We start from the raw sequence: 21,853 nt of genomic DNA on the forward strand, positions 1-21,853 counted from the left end.
TATTTAAGCCTGCTTTGAGGCATTTTGTTGTAGGTATCTAATTTGCACATTGAAGAAATGCATTTTTAGCATATCTTCTGCGGCGTGTTTTGAAATTATTCAATGTTAAATTTCAACAAATTGTTCCCCACAGTTATTGAGAAGAATATGTTTAAAGCATTCCTAGTCTGATCTTTGTACGTACCTTTGTACTTCTTCCGAATTCGTTGAAATAAGGTTTGTTGAAATTACCGACAGAGCATGTATGAATTCCTACATTTAAACTTAATATTCACAAAAACAAATACATGTTGTATACTGAATAACAGCAAGGCGCAAAATTGCGTCAACTGTCAAAGCACAACACTGGGTGGAACGAGAATTTATGCATTTATTTTAATATAGTTTTACGATTTACTGAAGAACATTTCAGTTATACGACGATGACCAGCTTCAGCGTGGGATTAATCTGGGATAAGTGTATAAGTTTGTATAAGTTGTTGTAAGACTTTCACACTTATGTCTCACAGTGATATTATTGGCAAGACGCTCCCGGAATATTGTCCTGGTCGAGTTTATGCGGGTTTATGTCCATTTAATTATTCATTTGATTGGTGTTTTGTGCCGTACACAAGAATATTTCACTGATAAGACAGCGGCAGGTTTATTTAAACCTCAGTCAACCACCGGTACACAGCCGCTGTGAGGGATGCATGTCTGTTTTGCCAAATAGTTACAGCACAGCTCTGCTGGATATATTGTGGTATTGTATTCCGTCCATACGTCACTTCCGTTGTCGACATAGGTATTTAATCGCTCACATGATAACTGAAATTGAAGTGAATATGGGTCTTATGTCAGAAAAGAAACCGCTGGTATCCCGTCAAAACTCCTTGGATATATCCTCTAAAGCCCTGTTAAGTTGATGCCTGAACGTTACGTGTATATTATTTATTTGATTGGTGTCCTAGGCCGTGCTAAAGAATATTGCAATTGTACACCGGTGGTCCTTACATGTATATGTACGACCTGTTAGAGATTTTATGTGCTATCGTTTCGCCTCGAATGGCTGTAAAATGTTTTTTTCTAAATAGCATGGAATTCAAACGATTTTTGGTAATCGATGTAACATTATAAAGCACATCGGCAAATATGGAACTTTTCTTACTTATATAGGTAGGGTTAGCAACATGGCCAGATGATCCGTTATAATCTCATTCTATACACTATCAAGCGGTATTTATTTGTAAGTTATACCTCTTTAAATATACTCTGGATCAAAATGAAATAAAATGGTTTATGGACATGGTAGAATTATACAGAAGCAATAGCATATCAGCAATAAATGCTTAAAAAAAAAACAAAAAAAATCACTGGATTTCTTCCGAAAACAACAACGATTCCACGATGTACAGAATGCATTTTGGTGATCATAAGGACATGTATCTTGTGAATACTAAGCTTTTAAGTCGGTGTAGACTTGGGGATGTAAAGACGAATTATGCAGAGCTGTGCACAAGCCGGATGTGGTAGAAGGACGCTCTTCCAATTTCTACTAGTGTGCACATCACTCAATGTCCCCCTGTAGTTCTTCCTCAAATTGTGATACTCCATATATAGCTGGTCGTCTTTGTCTAACTTAACCAGGTAAGCACCTAACTCGTTGAGGGAAGCAAAGTCAGCTTTGTTTATATAAGATCCAGGGGGCGCTACTAGTTTGTAATCACGTGGCGATGATCACCCCCATTACAACTGACACAGTTTCAAATGTCAACAAGGCGGTCCAGAATTTCTCAGAGATGTAATTCCGACAGTTACCATTTTCAAAAGCGAGATAAAATTTGTATTTCTTCATAGCCGCGTCATTACATTCGTGCTCCGAACACACGCTTCCTGCACATTTTCCGAAGCAAGCTACACGCATGTGCTTTTGGAATTCCTGGATATACTCAAGACGGTTGTTGGTGTGAAAACAGTTAGAACTCTTTGCAGGGGAGAGTTTTGTTTTGGCCATAATGTTAATGTAAGAAAAGGTGTCATTTTCCGAGAGACGTTTGACATGGTTGTAATAGTATAGAAAATCCGAATCCTCTCTGTAAGTCATTGTCCAGTTGAAAAGGTTGTTATACCTTTGTGGCATTATGCCAGTGAAAAGGTCTCTTCGAGTTAACTAGCAGCCACCTTTGATGTGACCATTTTCGGGACGGTAACGGGTCGTCGTGCATATTTCTAGGGTGAAATACCACAACGCCACTTGTCTTCAGTTGACGGGGCAATGTTTGAAAATATCATCATATAGACAAAAATTATGATAGAAGAGTCTTGTCCACTGTAAATTTCTTCTTGTCACCTTGCGGTTGGGGTGGGTGGGTAACACCCCAATATCGGCACAGGTATGTGGACTCGTCGTTGTCCGTAGCACAGTTCGTAGTTCCTTTTCTGTTGTGAGAAATTTTCTGGTAGGATTTCTGGCCTACTCTCCGACTTTTAGTTTTTGGTGGAAATCATTCCGCTGAGAAAGTGGCTTAGTATGACCAGTCGGTTTGGGTTGCTCTCAAGAATCCATTGCAATGTCATGATGATTGCAACTAGCGCAGTGGAATAAACGGAGAGGTAGTTAGGCAGTTTGTAATTCTTAACTATGTTTAGTTCCGGTATTACAAATGATGATCCTGTCTGACTCTGCGCTTTTTTAGATCTGTCGGAATATAATTTTAGAAGATCACTATAGTATTTGTCAGTATGTTCTATGGCCTATGATTTGATATAAACTGAGTTTTCAAGTTTAGAAATTTGGTCTTGGAGTGTGGTGTCATTCTGTGGAGCAAAGATTTTCCAAGTTTAGCTTAGATGTTCCCGATTTCTTAGGTAATCATTAAACCAGTATTTAGATTCTACCTTTTATTCCGAATTTATCAAACTGGAGTATAACTCCATCTTGTCATACAAGGTGAAAGGCTTTTTCAATGTCTAGGAAAACAGCCAGAGTGTATTCACGCCTACTTTTTCCTGTTCGGATTTGATGTTGCAATTTCGTAAGATGGTCGTGTGTGCAACGTCCTGTTCTGAATCCACTTTATGTTTCATTCAAAATATTCTGGTTGCTGAGATGAAATTCTGGCCTGTTTTGGCCATGGTTTCCATTAGCCATGAGGTGAGCGATATTGGGCGGTAGGAGTTACAGCTCTAGGGATTTTTTCCGGGTTTAGGAATGGGTATGACAATGGAAGAATTCCCGGCTTGGGGCAGCCGTTTTTGTCTCCAACTTGTATTTATCAGTTTCAGTCTTATATTCTGAGTTTTTAGAGGTAAAGGTTTTTGAATTTTGTAGCCTAATTTGTCTTCACCTGGCGAGGTTTCCTTTTTGCAGCGAAGGGCTTTGTGATATTCCTGAGCGGCGAAGTCTTTGTTAAGATAATGCTCGCGTGATCGTCGCGATCGATTTGTAGAACTGTGTTATCCTTGATTTGTTTGAAAGCCGGATTAAGATTTCGGTCGCTGCTATTATCCGCGAAGAATTTTGCGAAACATTTAGCTTTTTCACGAATGGTTTGTGTTCGCTACCTAGAGTTGGGATTTGGCCGACTGATTTGCTTTGTATATGTTCGGTTTTGTTCCATACCTGTTTTGAGATGCATTTTGTGTAAATCGTATTACAATAGTCCTCCCAGTATTTGTTTTTTTTTTTGCAAGTGACTGATTTTTCAGCTTCAAGTTTTAATAATTTGTATTTGTTTTGTATGTATGTAATGTGGTTCTTTTAAATCTTCGCAGTGACTTTTTGTTTCTTATAATTTCCGGTTATTCGCTATTCCACCGAGGAATCGCATTTATAGGTTTTTTATATTTTGATGAAATTTGGAAGTTTTTCCGCTATGATGAGTACAGCATCAGTTACATTTTAATTGAATAAGTCTCTGTCTGAGAGGCATTCGTCGTCAATAGATAATTTTTGGCAATCTTTCTTAAAGTTTTCCCAGTAACCTTTGGGAAACAAAAATTTAATTTCGTTAATGTTTGTTTCCATCTGAGATATAGTAAGTTCAGTTAGAATACCCAAGTGTGCCTGGTTTAACATTTCAGTCTGCTTTGGAGGCCAGATCAAGAGTGGTGATATTGAGATCTGTGGCTGAAGTGTTGCCTGTGCCGAAGTCTATTCTTGTTCCTTCGCCGTTGTTTGGAGTTAACTAAGTTATGATCTTCTAACCGTGCCTATACTTCCTTACCACGATTCTCACTCTGTTTACAGTTTGTGTCCCACATCGGGTTATGACTACTGAACTCGCCGCAAATAACAACACTATGACTAAACTTAGCAATAATATTATAAAGTTCTATTTTGGATATTTTCTTCTTATTTCATGGAAAATAAAGGTTGATGATGATTGGTTTATCGTTGTGAACGATCTGGATTGCTTGCCATTCAAGACTGTCATTTATGCCATGTGAGCCCACACACACAATGTACAATGTGTTTGTTGACAAATTCTCCTGGTGTATCTTGTAATCTATCACAGCGGTGTCAGTTGTAACCTGGTATATGGAATTTGCATTTGGATTTGTTACTAGCTTTGGGAATGCTTTTTGGATACAAATAATATCGGGATTTACTTCAGAAGCCACTATTTTTAAATTGTCCCCATTTTTGTGCATGCCATAAGTTTGATTCGAGGATGTTTAAGTGAGTTGGTTTGAAATTTATTGTCAGGATAGATAATCGTTAAATGACTATTGTTACACTTATCGTGAGTTGTTTAGACGTTGTGTTACCTTAGTGGAGGTTGATGTCGTTCGTTCCTCAATCTATTATTTCTTTGTACTTAATTTCCAACTGAAAAAATCATGAGCGATACTTGCTGTTATGTCAGTTTTAGTTCTGGCGGTTGACCATTAACTATAAACAGAGTCGAGTTGATCACTATATTTACAAAATCAAGAAAATCGAACATGCTCGTGCAAAATTTGTCGGTTTCTCCTTCATGTGTTTGTGGTGTGTGATTCTCAGGTTCGGCTTGATCATGCTGCGATACCTTTGTAACCGGGGCGTAAAGATTTCTTGGCACGCTTTGGTTGGCGAGTCTTTGTGTCTGGTGGGCTCCTTTGACAGCTTCCGCATAACTTCTTATAAATTCAATTGCTTTAGGTCTTTTCTATGCCATCCACCTGTTGTGGCCGGCTGAATGATTTTGTTTGCAGGTTGAGCAGGTAGCTTTTGTTTTGTTGCAATTTTGATACTCATGTTTTCCTGAACATTTGGGCAAACATTGTCTGCTTTACAAAATTTCTTGGTGTGGCCAAATTTTTGGCACTTGTAGCATCGCCTTGGTGTCTCGTAGAGAGGCTTTACAATAACGCTATGTAGCGAAAGCTGAACGGTTTCTGGTAACTTTAATCCCTTAAAAACGAGCATAACACTGGTTGTTGGTGTGTTATCCTTACTGGGGCGTTTTGCACATATAACATGCTCTTTCAGTTTTGTCATGAGGTCTTGCATTTTGTAATTAGGTGAATGCCACATAATACTCCTTTGCATTGTTCTTTGTGCTGTACATGTGGCCCGAACTGGTTTATTTGCTAGGAGGTCAACTCGCAGAAGCTTCGTTTTGTGTTTCAGATCTACAGCTGATTTTTAGGTCACCACCTGATAATTCATTTGCGCTGTAGACATCCTTTCTTTTTTAAGGTCACGCGCTAGTGTAATTGGATGGCCCCCATGTTTACCAGGCTATGATGAATAAATTTACTCTAAGTTAGTGTGAGGGGTTTGGGCAAATCTTCTGGGGAAATGTTGATTTAATGGGTATCAGTTGCCTTTCGTTTAGCTAAGCTAAGCCGGAAGCTGTTTAGCTTTGTTCCACGACTGGTTTAGTTTGGAGTGGTTTTCTGTGCTGTTTTTATGGGTTGACTTCAGTCTCTGTAGATATTGTTGCTGATTGTCTTCAGGCGTTCAGGCTGCTCCAGGCAAGTTCAGTGAAACTTATTGAGTCGACCAAATTCTCAAATATATTTTTCACTAGATATATACACACTTAGTGAATAATGTTCATGTTAAGTTTTTGTAAAATAACTGGATGATACATAACATTATTTTTGACATGTTTGAGAGTCATGGTCGAGAATCGTTCACGTGCAATGAGAATTGGGGAATGTTAGAAAACATTATTGGAGAATAGCTTTGATCTACAACCTTCTTGTGACCATTTGCAAACTATCACACTGCCGTCGTTGTTTCACTCTTTATGCTGCACGTCTTTAATTATATTGTTTTACTGTAAAAACCAGGCTTCTGCTGGTGGAATAAACATCCATGGGGCCTGGTCCGTTTGCATTGCTTTGACGTTATCATATGTTAAATGGGATGACACAGCATTTTGAGTAAAACAAGGCCTGTGACGTCTAATAAATTGCAATAACATGTAACACCACTGCATTTTTTTCCTAATTCAAGGTGATATGGGTGTGTAATCTGGTATCAATTGAGCATTTACACAGCATTTAAATGAAGCATTTCTAATGCTTAGAATAAAACCATTACTCTGGTAAACAAACAAGAGGTCATATTTAATCGGTTACTTGTGACCATCTGGCAATAATTCACACTATTGTCACTGTTCTTGTTGTTGTACTGTTCTAAGTCTTTCACTATATTTTAGTGATTCACATTTCATCTCCTCACTAAGTGCTTTTTAAATCTCGAGAAATCACATCGGAGTTATAAGACAGCATAGTCATTTTCAGCGGAAAAAAAATGCTCAGAAACAGAACATGCAGAAATGCCCATTGAAGGATTGATGTTTTTATAAAAAGTCTGTGTTGGTAACCATGTCTCTTTAGTTTCTTTAGTGTTGCAAGTTCTGTATTTCGAACAGTCACACTGTGTAAAGTGAAATCATAGGAAATTTATAGAAATTTTTTTCTCAGAGTAAGGGTATCGCCAAATTTAATGTAATGATTCAAAACAACATTACTTTGACATTTACAAACATTATAAATACATAGGAACTCAATTTAGGTATTTACGTTGTATGTACTAGTTAATATCTGAACAAATTTCAGTGAAAAAACTATTAACCGCATATATTCATTCAAAAAAGAAGATTTCGTGAGGAAAAAACTGAACCTCATTTAGTATTTTAAAAAAAAGGAAAAAATCATGCCTTAAAATGATTTAAATTATTCCAAATTCCAAAATTGTCACGATTGACTATATTTAATAAGCCCTGTATGTCAGACACGGTGTACACTATGTCACGATTGACTGTATAAAATAAGCCCTGTATGTCAGACACGGTGTACAAATGGTCACGATTGACTATATATAAAAAGACCTGTAAGTCAGACACGGTGTACAAATTGTCACGATTGACTATATTTAATAAGCCCTGTATGTCGGACACGGTGTACACTATGTCACGATTGACTATATATAATAAGCCCTGTATGTCAGACACGGTGTACAAATTGTCACGATTGACTATATACAATAAGTCTTGTATGGCAGACACGGTGAACAAATTGTCACGATTGACTATATATAATAAGCCCTGTATGTCAGACACGGTGTACAAATTGTCACGATTGACTATATATAATAAGCCCTGTATATCAGACACGGTGTACAAATTGTCAAGATTGACTATATATAATAAGACCTGTATGTCAGACACAGTGTACAAATTGTCACCATTGACTATATATAGTAAGCCCTGTATGTCAGACACGGTATACAAATTGTCACGATTGACTATATATAATAAGCCCTGCATGTCAGACACGGTGTACAAATTGTCACGATTGACTATATATAATAAGCCCTGTATGTCAGACACGGTGTACAAATTGCCACGATTGACTATATATAATAAGACCTGTATGTCAGACACGGTGTACAAATTGTCACGATTGACTATATTTAATAAGACCTGTATGTCAGACACGGTGTACACTATGTCACGATTGACTATATATAATAAGACCTCTATGTCAGACACAGTGTACAAATGGTCACGACTGACTATATATAATAAGACCTGTATGTCAGACACGGTGTACAAATTGTCACGATTGACTATATATAATAAGCCCTGTATGTCAGACACGGTGTACAAATGGTCACGATTGACTATATATAATAAGCCCTGTATGTCAGACACGGTGTACAAATGGTCACGATTAACTATATATAATAAGCCCTAAATGTCAGACACGGTGTACAAATGGTCACGATAGACTATATACAGTAAGACTTGTATGTCAGACACGGTGAACAAATTGTCACAATTTACTACACACAGTGAGTCTTGTATGTCAGGCACGGTGTACAAATTGTCACGATTGACTATATAGAGTAAGTCTTGTAAGTCGGACACGGTGTACAAATTGTCACGATTCACTATGTATAATAAGCCCTGTATGTCAGACACGGTGTACAAATTGCCACAATTGACTATATATAATAAGACTTGTATGTCAGACACGGTGTACAAATGGTCACGATTGACTATATATAATAAGACCTGTATGTCAGACACGGTGTACAAATTGTCACGATTGACTATATATAATAAGCCCTGTATGTCAGACACGGTGTACACTATGTCACGATTGACAATATATAATAACACCTGTATGTCAGACACGGTGTACAAATGGTCACGATTGACTATATATAATAAGACCTGTATGTCAGACACGGTGTACAAATTGTCACGATTGACTATATATAATAAGCCGTGTATGTCAGACACGGTGTACACTATGTCACGATTGACTATATATAATAAGACCTTTATGTCAGACGCGGTGTACACTATGTCACGATTGACTATATATAATAAAACCTGTATGTCAGACACGATGTGCAAATTGTCACGATTGACTATATATAATAAGACCTGTATGTCAGACACGGTGTACAAATTGTCACGATTGACTATATATAATAAGCCCTGTATGTCAGACACGGTGTACAAATTGCCACGGTTGACTATATATAATAAAACCTGTATGTCAGACACTGTGTACAAATTGTCACGATTGACTATATATAATAAGACCTGTATGTCAGACACGGTGTACAAATTGTCACGATTGACTATATTTAGTAAGCCCTGTATGTCAGACACGGTGTACACTATGTCACGATTGACTATATATAATAAGACCTGTATGTCAGACACGGTGTACAAATTGTCACGATTGACTATATATAATAAGCCCCGTATGTCAGACACGGTGTACAAATTGTCACGATTAACTATATATAATAAGCTCTGTATGTCAGACACGGTGTACAAATGGTCACGATTGACTATATACAGTAAGTCTTGTATGTCAGACATGGTGAACAAATTATCACGATTGACACCATACAGTGAGTCTTGTATGTCAGACACGGTGTACAAATTGTCACGATTGACTATATAGAGTAAGTCTTGTAAGTCGGACACGGTGTACAAATTGTCACGATTGACTATGTATAATAAGCCCTGTATGTCAGACACGGTGTACACTATGTCACGATTGACTGTATATAATAAGACCTGCATGTCAGACACGGTGTACAAATGGTCACGATTGACTATATATAATAAGACCTGTATATCAGACACGGTGTACAAATGGTCACGATTGACTATATATAATAAGACCTGTATGTCAGACACGATGTACAAATTGTCACGATTGACTATATATAATAAGCCCTGTATGTCAGACACGGTGTACAAATTGTCACGATTGACTATATATAATAAGCCCTGTATGTCAGACACGGTATACAAATTGTCACGATTGACTATATATAATAAGCCCTGTATGTCAGACACGGTGTACACTATGTCACGATTGACTATATATAATAAGACCTGTATGTCAGACACGGTGTACAAATGGTCACGATTGACTATATATAATAAGACTTGTATGTCAGACACGGTGTATAAATGGTCACGATTGACTATATATAATAAGCCCTGTATGTCAGACACGGTGTACAAATGGTCACGATTGACTATATATAATAAGCCCTGTATGTCAGACACGGTGTACAAATGGTCACGATTAACTATATATAATAAGCCCTGTATGTCAGACACGGTGTACAAATGGTCACGATTGACTATACACAATAAGTCTTGTATGTCGGACGCGGTGTACAAATGGTCACGATTGACTATATATAATAAGACCTGTATGTCAGACACGGTGTACAAATTGTCACGATTGACTATATTTAATAAGCCCTGTATGTCAGACACGGTGTACACTATGTCACGATTGACTGTATATAATAAGCCCTGTATGTCAGACACGGTGTACAAATTGCCACGATTGACTATATATAATAAGACCTGTATGTCAGAGACGGTGTACAAATGGTCACGATTGACTATATATAATAAGACCTGTATGTCAGACACGGTGTAGGCCTACAAATTGTCACCATTGACTATATTTAGTAAGCCCTGTATGTCAGACACGGTATACAAATTGTCACGATTGACTATATATAATAAGCCCTGCATGTCAGACACGGTGTACAAATGGTCACGATTGACTATATATAGTAAGCCCTGTATGTCAGACACGGTGTACACTATGTCACGATTGACAGTATATAATAAGCCCTGTATGTCAGACACGGTGTACAAATTGCCACGATTGACTATATAGAATAAGACTTGTATGTCAGACACGGTGTACAAATGGTCACGATTGACTATATATAATAAGACCTGTATGTCAGACACGGTGTACAAATTGTCACGATTGACTATGTTTAATAAGCCCTGTATGTCAGACACGGTGTACACTATGTCACGATTGACTATATATAATAAGACCTGTATGTCAGACACGGTGTACAAATTGTCACGATTGACTATATATAATAAGACCTGTATGTCAGACACGGTGTACAAATTGTCATGATTGACTATATATAATAAGCCCTGTATGTCAGACACGGTGTACAAATGGTCACGATTGACTATATATAGTAAGCCCTGTATGTCAGACGCGGTGTACAAATGGTCACGATTAACTACATATAATAAGCCCTGTATGTCAGACACGGTGTACAAATGGTCACGATTGACTATATACAGTAAGTCTTGTATGTCAGACACGGTGAACAAATTATCACGATTGACTACATACAGTGAGTGTTGTATGTCAGACACGGTGTACAAATTGTCACGATTGACTATATAGAGTAAGTCTTGTAAGTCGGACACGGTGTACAAATTGTCACGATTGACTATGTATAATAAGCCCTGTATGTCAGACACGGTGTACACTATGTCACGATTGACTATATAGAGTAAGTCTTGTAAGTCGGACACGGTGTACAAATTGTCACGATTGACTATGTATAATAAGACCTGCATGTCAGACACGGTGTACAAATGGTCACGATTGACTATATATAATAAGCCCTATATGTCAGACACTGTGTAGAAATTGTCACGATTGACTATATATAATAAGCCCTGTATGTCAGACACGGCGTACAAATTGTCACGATTGACTATATACAGTGAGCCCTGTATGTTAGACACAGTGTACAAATTCTCACGATTGACTATATATAATAAGCCCTGTATGTCAGACACGGTATACAAATTGTCACGATTGACTATATATAATAAGCCCTGCATGTCAGACACGGTATACAAATTGTCACGATTGACTATATATAATAAGCCCTGCATGTCAGACACGGTGTACAAATTGTCACGATTGACTATATATAATAAGCCCTGTATGTCAGACACGGTGTACAAATTGCCACGATTGACTATATATAATAAGACCTGTATGTCAGACACGGTGTACAAATTGTCACGATTTACTCTATTTAATAAGCCCTGTATGTCAGACACGGTGTACACTATGTCACGATTGACTATATATAATAAGACCTGTATGTCAGACACGGTGTACAAATGGTCACGACTGACTATATATAATAAGACCTGCATGTCAGACACGGTGTACAAATTGTCACGATTGACTATATATAATAAGCCCTGTATGTCAGACACGGTGTAGAAATTGTCACGATTGACTATATATAGTAAGCCCTGTATGTCAGACACGGTGTACAAATTGTCACGATTGACTATATACAGTGAGCCCTGTATGTCAGACACGGCGTACAAATTGTCACGATTGACTATATACAGTGAGTCTTGTATGTCAGACACGGTGAACAAATTGTCACGATTGACTACATACAGTGAGTCATGTATGTCAGACACGGTGAACAAATTGTCACGATTGACTATATAGAGTAAGTCTTGTAAGTCGGACGCGGTGTACAAATTGGAACTTTACAATCACTGCTGACTTTTTAAATAATTCTTACATAATGATTTCCTAATTATAATTTAGATGTGTGTATTTAGTATCAGACCTTACATTGTGAATAATGCCGGCTTCCTCTCTGGCCCTAAGTGGAAAGATCTGCCAGCAACCTGCGGATGGTCGTGGGTTTCCCCCGGGCTCTGCCCGGTTTCCACCCACCATAATGCTGGCCGCCGTCGTATAAGTGAACTATTCTTGAGTACGGCGTAAAACACCAATCAAATAAATAAATAAATAAATTGTGAATAAACAAATGTCACGTCGATGTCTCTAATAGTATTGTAGCGGGATTTAACAAAGCAGGATTTAAGGAATAAATTTAACGTACGGAGGTTGCATATATTCATGTTTTAAGGAATTTTCACGGAAGTTTTGTTAAGATCGTTATCTGAGGCCTTACTAGTTAATTTATGAAGTCAACATTTGCGAGTAAAACGTTCAATTGTTCTCGTTCGAAGTTTTTAAACTTATGTTTATCTGTTTCATGGACGAGTGATGTTGTTGTTGTATCGGCGTTCCTACATATTTGAGATAATTATACGTATTTTTCAGCAATGTAGTAATAATAATGTAGAATTTACGAAATCCTTTGTCATTGTCTTATCTGAAAAACCTTTACCTTCTATTTTCGTTCTTGTTTCACAGAGTAAAATGACATTTATTTTCCTCAGTTCAACCTCTAAATAAGAAGTTTGTCTTGCCGCCATTTTCGTACATTTATGGTAATTAGGATGTCTACAGAACCCGCGATTGTAGGCTTTTAGAAATCGGAACAGGATTTTCCCACCACAGTTTAAAAAGGAATTTATCATTTAATACCCATGTGTGGAAATTTGTTATACATTTTGGTAATGTGGATAAAAATATGGTCTTTTCAGACATTGGCATATACCATTATTTGGAGATCTTGATTGCGATCGCGATGACGTCATCGTGACATCCGTGTTTACAAACTGTTAAAAATTGCCCTTTTGACCCATTAGAGCCTCATTATTTGCTTCATTGCTCCTCTCACACCACGTGGAAATCTATAGATGGATTTGGAATCTGCCAGGAGTAGACACCAAATTGCTGGTAAGTATTCTCAATAAGTAGATATTATGTTAAGGGTGGGAAAATACTTGAACCGGGAATTGGGAAACAGTTCCAGTGTCTGGAATAGTGATTTGAGATCCAGTTTAAGAATTCAGAGACAGTTGACACTTGGTGGGAATCAGTTCCAGGAAGCCGGGAATACACGGTCAAAAATCTGGGAATTTTGCCAGTCCTAAAATTCTGGGAATCTTCAGTCTCACGAAACCTGAAAATCCAGCTCCAGTCTCGTGCAAGTGCAAATCATCTGAGATATCAAAGTGGACCACAGAGACTATGTAGCAGAATATGTCAACTGAACTTTGGTACCATAATTTGAGACAAGGGTCTCATGACACTTTTCCCAGTCCCAAAATTCTGGACTCTCCAGTCTCACAAAACCTGAAAATCCAGCTTTAGTCTCGTGCAAGTGCAAATTATCTGAGATACCAAAAGTGGAACACAGAGACTATATACCAGAATATGTCAACTGAACTTTGGTACCATAATTTGAGACAAGGGTCTCATGAGACTTTTCCGAGTCCCAAAATTCTGGGACTCTCCAGTCTCACGAACCTGAGAATCCAGCTCCAGTGGCGTGCAAGTAGAAGTTATCTGAGATATCAAAAGTGGACCACAGAGACTATGTACCAGAATATATCAACTGAACTTTGGCACCATAAGTTCATTATGGTTATTTATTAATTATTATCATTATTAAGCAAACCATGCACAAACCACAACAGTATGTGATCAGTGAAATGTTTCACAGCTGGTTCATCAACAAACCACTTTTTCAGTAGTACTTGTGTTTGTTGGTAATTTTTCACACTTTGATTTGTCAGATAATGAAAATAATCATTTTAGTTGTAATAAAATTATATAGCCATGGCCCATTGTTAGTCTAGAAATAACTTCAGCCAAATTGCCAGTTGTAGGCTTCACTGAAATAAATGAATCGGCTAATTACGGTCCTAAATCTGACTGTATGCGCATAATAACATGTATGGTTTTAGCACCAGCGATTTCATGTCTCTAGTCAGGTTGTAATTCTTAATTACGGTAATATTTCGGTCAAGAATGTGATAAAATTGTTTATTCCGACTATTTAAACCTACGCCGTTTACAATAAGACACGGATTCATTAAATAAAACCGTGTTGTTTTTGATCGAATTTATCACGCCCATTTCTTCAACAAGTCATTCTGTCAGTAATAAACTTTCTTCGTGTAGGGTTTTTGTAACTTGCAGTTATTTATTATTATTTTCTTTTTTGACAATCTCAACCATTGCTCACCATAATTGCCATTATGTTTTGTAAAACTGTTGATATGCATTCGACAAAAACTTACCTTCGCAGGCTCCAGCTCTGAATGCTACCAAATACATCTAGCAGCGCAAGCTGTGTCAACAGGTGCACATGTACACAACGGCTGAAATGATCGTCACAGAAAGTTAAAAGGTACGTTCTGACGGTAATTCTAGGTGTATATAATATGCTTTAGAATAAAACGGCACATTTTTTATTGTCAACTATAAGCAGTAAACATCAAGAGGCTTTGGGGTTTTATGTAACTTACATTGTGTTTCGTTATATTTATGCTTCGTTTCAAACGGCGAAAAGGCGTTTGGTCTCATAAACATCCATGCGAACCCAGATACTTGATGATCCGGCTGTGGTTAAACGACTTAAAAAGTGAAAAGTGTACTGTGTGCCAGAGACTCGTGATTCTTAAACAATAATAGACTCGAGTGATACTCATCATAACACAGAGTCTTTTGTTCTATAACCTCTATATGTGGCCTTAATGTTACGTTATGATGCATGCGGATTTGAACGGAATAGATTTCTCAACAGATGAACGGGTCACCAATATGAAAGCCTTCACTACGACAAGACCACATAGGATTTGTACTTATTTATTTATTGGTGTTTACGCCGTACGCCAGAATATTTCACTAACACGACAGCGGCCAACATTATGGTGGCAGGAAACCGGGCTGCATGACCTAGACGTGAACTCACGGCGACCGTATTGGTTGGAGGCTCCTGGGCTAAGAAGGATCCAACTCTTTTGGAGATAAAGGCGAGAAAAGTTATTAAATGGTACACTGTCTATTTACGCAGTTCAACTTTATAAGTCAAATTCGACCTACAATCTTGATTCTAACATCAACAATTTTAAATTCCCCTTTACAATTCCTATTTGCAAGCGACACGGCTTATTTTTACCACCAACTGTAGACTCGATTGTGTATGCCATACAATCGAATGTTGCTACGATCTATTTATGCAAGCTAACCCAGGGCAAAAAATGTGGTTGTTTGACGCACTGTGTGCGGTGGAGATCTGGAACAGGTACGACAACAGCGCGACAGACTGAATTCAGTTTTAGGAAAGTGCACCTAGGTCATTACAATTTTCGGATCAGTCATATCTTACGGTCAGCGAAGAGACGAGTGTGCACTCTGCCCATGGGATGACAGGGTCGCGTATCATCACCACCATTACTCCCCAAAGCTATATTTTTATGATTTTCTGCACTGTAATCTGCGAGGAAATATATGTTAACAAACGATATACTGGGACTCATTGTGGATTTCGGAGGAATTCATGCCTACAGTGTGGCAAGGGCCTATTTTTCTCAGCTCAAGAAATTGGGGTATAGTTAATGAAATGATCATATCTCTCTTAGTAAACGGCTTACATTTATAATTGGGATTGTTTTTGTTCAACAAAGAGAGGGGGCAATTGTACAATTGGAGATAACCGTGAGTCATAGAAATTCAAGCCAGGCCGCACCTGGTAAGTTGCATACAATTAGGCATACCATTACCATACCATAGGATATTTGTGATAACAATGCATTCTTATCAATTTATATCGAGAGTGAAAATGAAGAAGAGAGTCTTTTTTCATAATCAGCTTAAATATTCGTCTAAAATAATAAATTCACTGTATTTTAGTTTACATGTATTATATATGTCTAGGTTATATGTCTGTATTATTTGCTGATTAAAATGAAGTGTTAACTCAAACTTAGGGATATTGGACCTATTGTATAACTAATATCTATTTTCAAGAAGTTGTTTGAGCATACTTCCGTCCGATCGGCATATCGCTGAAGATGGCATTGAACTGCCGCTGTACTTTCTTGGAAGACGGAGGTTGAATTAAAGAATTAGACGACAACTGAGATCCAAATTCTTTCAGATGCAAACATATGAAAGTGGAGTATTTGTGTGACATACCCCATAAATAAATACATTTTCTCTGTATGATCGGTAGCTATCATTTCCCGTGAAAATTAGGCTTATTATCCCTCATTCTTGTTTCACTTTCATTATCACAAAGTCATCATAATTACCACAGAAGTACCATACTTTTTCAGTACAATGCAGTGTTTTAAGAAGGTAGTTACCTTAGTTACCGTGCTAACTACCATTTTAATCTCTGTCATGATATGTATCGGAAATCCACGTTTTTTGAACAGATAATTACCATAAGTTGCGATAGTTAATTGGGTGTCTTTGCATTACTGTCATACTTAATTTGATGACAGTGCAACATTATGAGATATTCTGGACCAGTCACGCCTAATAACTTGCAGCTACCAGCACTCTCATTACCTCATCCTGCATAAGCATGATGCTAGGGTTTATGTAAGTTGCTACTATACAAACGTTTATATCAACAATCAACAGTGAGGTAAATCACATTGTCTTCTCTCCTCTGATTTTACTATACTTGATGTCAGTTGTATCACCAAGGGTATTTTCATTATAAAAGACTAGAGTATGACCATCAGATAATACTGGAGCACTGACTGGATACTAGTTCTACACAGTCATAAGAGTTTGGATATATACGGTATATATACTGTTATTTTGTTTGTTGTATTTTTGTGATTTTTGTTTATTAACTGAGGACACCCCCCTCCCCCGCCCAACCCTTGCTACCCACAACTCTTGAGGTTTTCTACAATGCTGAAAAAACGGTTTGACCTCAAATTTTGTGTTAAAAGAATATTTGTTAGCTGAAAGTGAATATTTTACATACACATGTATAGTAAAACTCGTTTTACGCGCGTAAGGCCAATCCAATAACGTTTGTCTCCGGGACTGGCTTCTTCTAGTTATCAAAGAGCACGAGGCAGAAAAATGTCACGTAGATGTGGGAGGGTACCAAGAAGACCTTGCAGAGTGATTTTCTCACGTTTGTGACCAGTTTCTCATGAACCAGATCTATGGCAAACAGAGCTGAACAAACAGAAATTCGACAGTAAGCAGTTGAAGTTGGCATTGTTGTTTTCCAACATGTGTGATACTGTCCTCTAGCATTCACCATGAATTGGGGATCGCCTTTGTACCTTGTTTTCTCTACATCAAATGGTTGTAGGCAAAGGGGTACTTTATCCCCTTTCTTTCTGTACCGTGTATTTGCATGACCTGGGAAAGGACCCGAGTCAAGCAGGTCTAGGGTAAATACAACGGCCAGAAATCCCCGACTCATGATTTGTGCTTAAACATTCGTTTGTCCATCACCTAAAGCCCTACTATGCCTTCTAAACTTCAGCTCCCATTATTCAACGAAGTAACATATTATATTAAAATTTAGCCAATCTGTCTATGTACTTCTTATTTGTAAAATGTATATAACGTTTATCCTACTTTTTGCTCGGCTAAAAGTAATCCCGTTGAAAAAATGTCTGATGAATATCTCGGACAGTGATAGAAATGATGACAAGGATATAACTGTTACAAAACAACTTTGTTTACGTGCAAACATTTCACTGCGCAACGTAATTTCTTTACAAACTTACTGATTCACTTTTATTGATGTGATATCCATTATAGTAAACTGTGGTGTAAGCACTGTCCTGATCTGAATGAACTAAAGGTCAAGTAAAATATCCCAATTCACAATCCGCGGCATTACATTTATAGACAGGCTTGCAGCGCTCTTCTAATATGTGCCGCCAGCGATATACCATCGCTTGACGAGGTTTCAGGCACTCTTTTTATATAAAAAAAACAAAAATTAAACACAGAAATAACGCTATTGTTATGACAGTAAGTATTGTGGTTCAGACGTTTGAGACTGGGTTACAATATTTTAGATGCAATGATCCAACTATATCAAAAAGAGAAAGTGAAATGGTTTCTAGTATTTGTTCTGGGTCAGATAAGAAAGTCGATTATCAACACGAAATGAATCATCAAAATCATGGTTTGCAAATTTGTGTAAGAAAACTAAACCATAGTAAACTTTCAGGGTAAACTGGGTAATATGTCGAGGCCAGCACCTCTGCTCTGTTCGAAAAAAATCCGTAACAATAATATAAGTTTGCATATTGTAAACCTCGAGATATTTACTGAATTTCCATAATAGACAAGCCATGCATAAAATTGGCCATGCATAAAATTGGTTCCAACCAATGAGGCCAAATATTGATCATATTCACAGTGCGACTCGTCATTATATGTTAGATTAAGAATTTATCATTAAAGTGTTAGTGTTAGTTAAATGAAGTTAGTGTGGTGCCAATTCGGTGGCACTTCGTGCTCTTTCGCACTGCGCTCAGCCCTGAGAGCTTACAAGAAGGGAACAGGACTGGTTGATCCAGTGTTAGTATAATGATGAGGTGTCATCTCTTGCATGTCTCAGTCCACCGACATGGGTAAATCCACAGTTCCTCATAAATTCTTCAGATTGGCATCCAGGTGAAAATCGATCGTACATTGAGAAATGGTTAAATCCAACCTCTCTGCGAACCACACTCTACCCATGGAAACTGGCTAGGAAAAGTCCCAATCCAGTCCTCGCGCCTTGACACAAAGTGACCTCCAGATTAACGTCGCCTCCAGCGAATTGGGATGAAAGTACGTCACAGCGCAAAGAGACGGCGATCAACAAAACCTCAGAACAGAAATCTCAAATACTAGGACAGTCATCGACGAAACACTCACTCGATGTTTGAACGTACAGGAGTGCGGAACTTTCCAAATATCAGCGTCAGTTAGCACGAATGTTTAGCTAGCTCTCAGTAACAATATCCGTTGTTTTAAAATTGACTTTTCCGACAGGCGAATCCTTCTTTTTAGACTGCAACCTAACTCGCGCGAAATGGGCTATACATACTAGGATCCTCTAGTTTAGATGAACATGAACCGTAAATATGTTTACATCACAGCTGGTTCTATAAAGGGCATTTGCTATACAGACAAAGCAAAAATACACTGGCAGAAAGGTCGCTAATATAGGCACGGGCATTAAGCGTTGACACCCCCAAAAAGAGGCCAAACGCCGACCCAGTCAGCCTTATGTCAGTCGAATACATTTAAAATCACCAACAGGTAAAAACATCACTGGATTTTTTCCGAAAACAACAACGATTCCACGCTGTACAGAATACATTTTGGTGGTCATAAGGACATGTATCTTGCGAGTACCAAGCTTCTAAGTCGGTGTAGACTTGGGGAGGTAAAGACGAATTATGCACAGCTGCACACAGATCGCACCAAGCCGGATGGGGTGGGCTTATTTTCCATGCGTTCCGTGAGTGAAGCCCGAGCGATTTCACCCTGTAGTTCTTCCTCCATTTGTGATACTCCATGTATAACTGGTCGTTTTTATCTAACTTTAATAAATAAGCAGCTAACTCTTTTGGGGAAGAGAAGTCAGCCGTGTTTATGTAAGAGCCAGGGGGCGCTACTAGTTCGTAGTCACGTGGCGATGATCCCCCCAGTACCACTGGTACAGCCTCGAACAATAGCAAGGGGTTCCAGAATTTTTCCGTGATGTAACTCACACAGTTACCATTTTCAAAAGCAAGATAAAATTTGTATTTCTTCATAGCTGTATCATTACATGCACCCGGCGAGCACACGCGTCCTGCACAGCGTCCGTAGAAATCTAGAGGTATGTGCTTTCTGAGTTCCTGGATATACTCAAGACGGTTGTTGGTGGCAAAACAGTTAGAAATCATAGCAATAGCAAGTTTTGATTTTCTTTCAATCTTTACATCAGTGAAACTGCTGTTATCCCTATGACGTTCTACCTGGTTGTAAGAATATACAAAATCCGAATCCTCTCTGTAAGTCATTGTCCAATTGAAAAGATTGTTATACCTTTGTGGTTGTATGCCAGTGAAATAAGGTGGCTCCAAGTTAAATAGCAGCCATCTTTGATGTGGCCATTTTCGGGACGGTAACCGGTCTTCGTGCATATTTCTAGGGTGAAATACCACAACGTCACTTCTCTTCAGTTGTTTTCTGTTCCTGGTAAATTCACAGCTTGAGACGGGACAATGTTTGAAAATATCATCTATCAGCCAGATGCCATATTTAAGGAATTTTGTCCACTGTAAAATTAATTTCTTCTTGCCACCATGTGGTGGGGGTGGGTGGATAACACCCCAATACCGGCGCAGGTATTTTGACTCCTGGGACACCTCATTCTGCCTAGTGTAGTCCGTGGTTTCTGTTCTAACAAATTTCATTAAAAGGTAGAACCCAACAAAGGAAAAAACACACAGAATAAGAAGAGATTTCCACTTGAGCCTGGGCATGACTATTCCTGGAGAAAACTTATACCATATTTACTGTCATCACATTGACCTAACAGAGTTTTTTTAGTCACATTATAAGCTCTGTATGGACTATCCCAAATGTACACATTGTGCAGGGGAGGGGTGTCAGGTAGAATTACAATTCCGAACAGCGCACAGCAAGCTTCCACTCTGAAACACGGAATGGCTGATTCCGTGAAAGCTGTGTTATCAATCGGTACCAGTGCAATGTCGAATACTCAGTCAAAAAAGCAAATCCATAACTATGTAACTAAATATACATGCAGCAGAAGATACATCTATATTAATGTTGGTTATGTTAAAATAAAAGTCAGTATAAACTAAAGCAAGTCTCATCATACATACCGCAGAACATTGTGACTAGTAGTGGCTTCACTTTTATAAAACATTTTTGAAGAAAATTAATTGTATTTGTTCGGTTAGATGGTTACCAACATGGCCTTTAAAGACTGTATTGACATCAGTGTTAGCTCATGACGATACCTTTCTTGTGTGTTCTAAACCAGGTATTTGCAGTCAAAATAGCTGCTTATATGTAATCACACATTCAATGGATGTCACAAGAATAGGCAAATGTAAACGAAGCAGTCCTTCTGAAGTTTTAAATCCAAAGTTAAAAGTTAAATGTTTAAACGCCCCTAATGTTATTAAAGTAAATATATCAAATAATGACGAACTTCATCTTTGTTGTCTTTAGTTTTATCATTGTTAGAAATTACTCCCACGGCTGAGGTCAGGTGGTGTATCTCTCACCCCTGTGGCTGAGGTCAGAATGTGCATTTGTCACTCTCATGGCTGAGGTAAGGGGGTGTCTCTCACACTCTTGACTGAGGTTAAGAGGT

At 38.1% G+C, this 21,853-nt stretch overlaps 1 protein-coding gene across 1 annotated transcript; it reads right to left on the minus strand.

The window, feature by feature from the left end:
• Positions 1 to 13,905: 13,905 nt before the first annotated feature.
• Positions 13,906 to 20,964, minus strand: LOC135475573 (glycoprotein 3-alpha-L-fucosyltransferase A-like). Its single transcript, XM_064755498.1, has 2 exons — positions 20,004 to 20,964; positions 13,906 to 14,034 (listed from the first exon to the last, which is right to left on the minus strand). The coding sequence occupies exons 1-2, from the start codon at positions 20,919 to 20,921 to the stop codon at positions 13,906 to 13,908; spliced, it is 1,047 nt and encodes a 348-aa protein (XP_064611568.1). The 5' UTR covers positions 20,922 to 20,964.
• Positions 20,965 to 21,853: the final 889 nt, after the last annotated feature.

Source organism: Liolophura sinensis, chromosome 9, assembly GCF_032854445.1.
Source record: "Liolophura sinensis isolate JHLJ2023 chromosome 9, CUHK_Ljap_v2, whole genome shotgun sequence".
Classification (NCBI taxonomy): Eukaryota; Metazoa; Mollusca; class Polyplacophora; order Chitonida; family Chitonidae; genus Liolophura; species Liolophura sinensis.

Bases quoted from the DNA above. Each gene is read 5' to 3' on its own strand.
- LOC135475573 (XM_064755498.1), bottom strand. From the start codon at position 20,921: ATGAAATTTGTTAGAACAGAAACCACGGACTACACTAGGCAGAATGAG. The intron at 14,035-20,003 runs GTGAAATCGCTC...TTGATATCTCAG, and splicing joins AATGGAGGAAGAACTACAGG to ATAACTTCTACTTGCACGCC.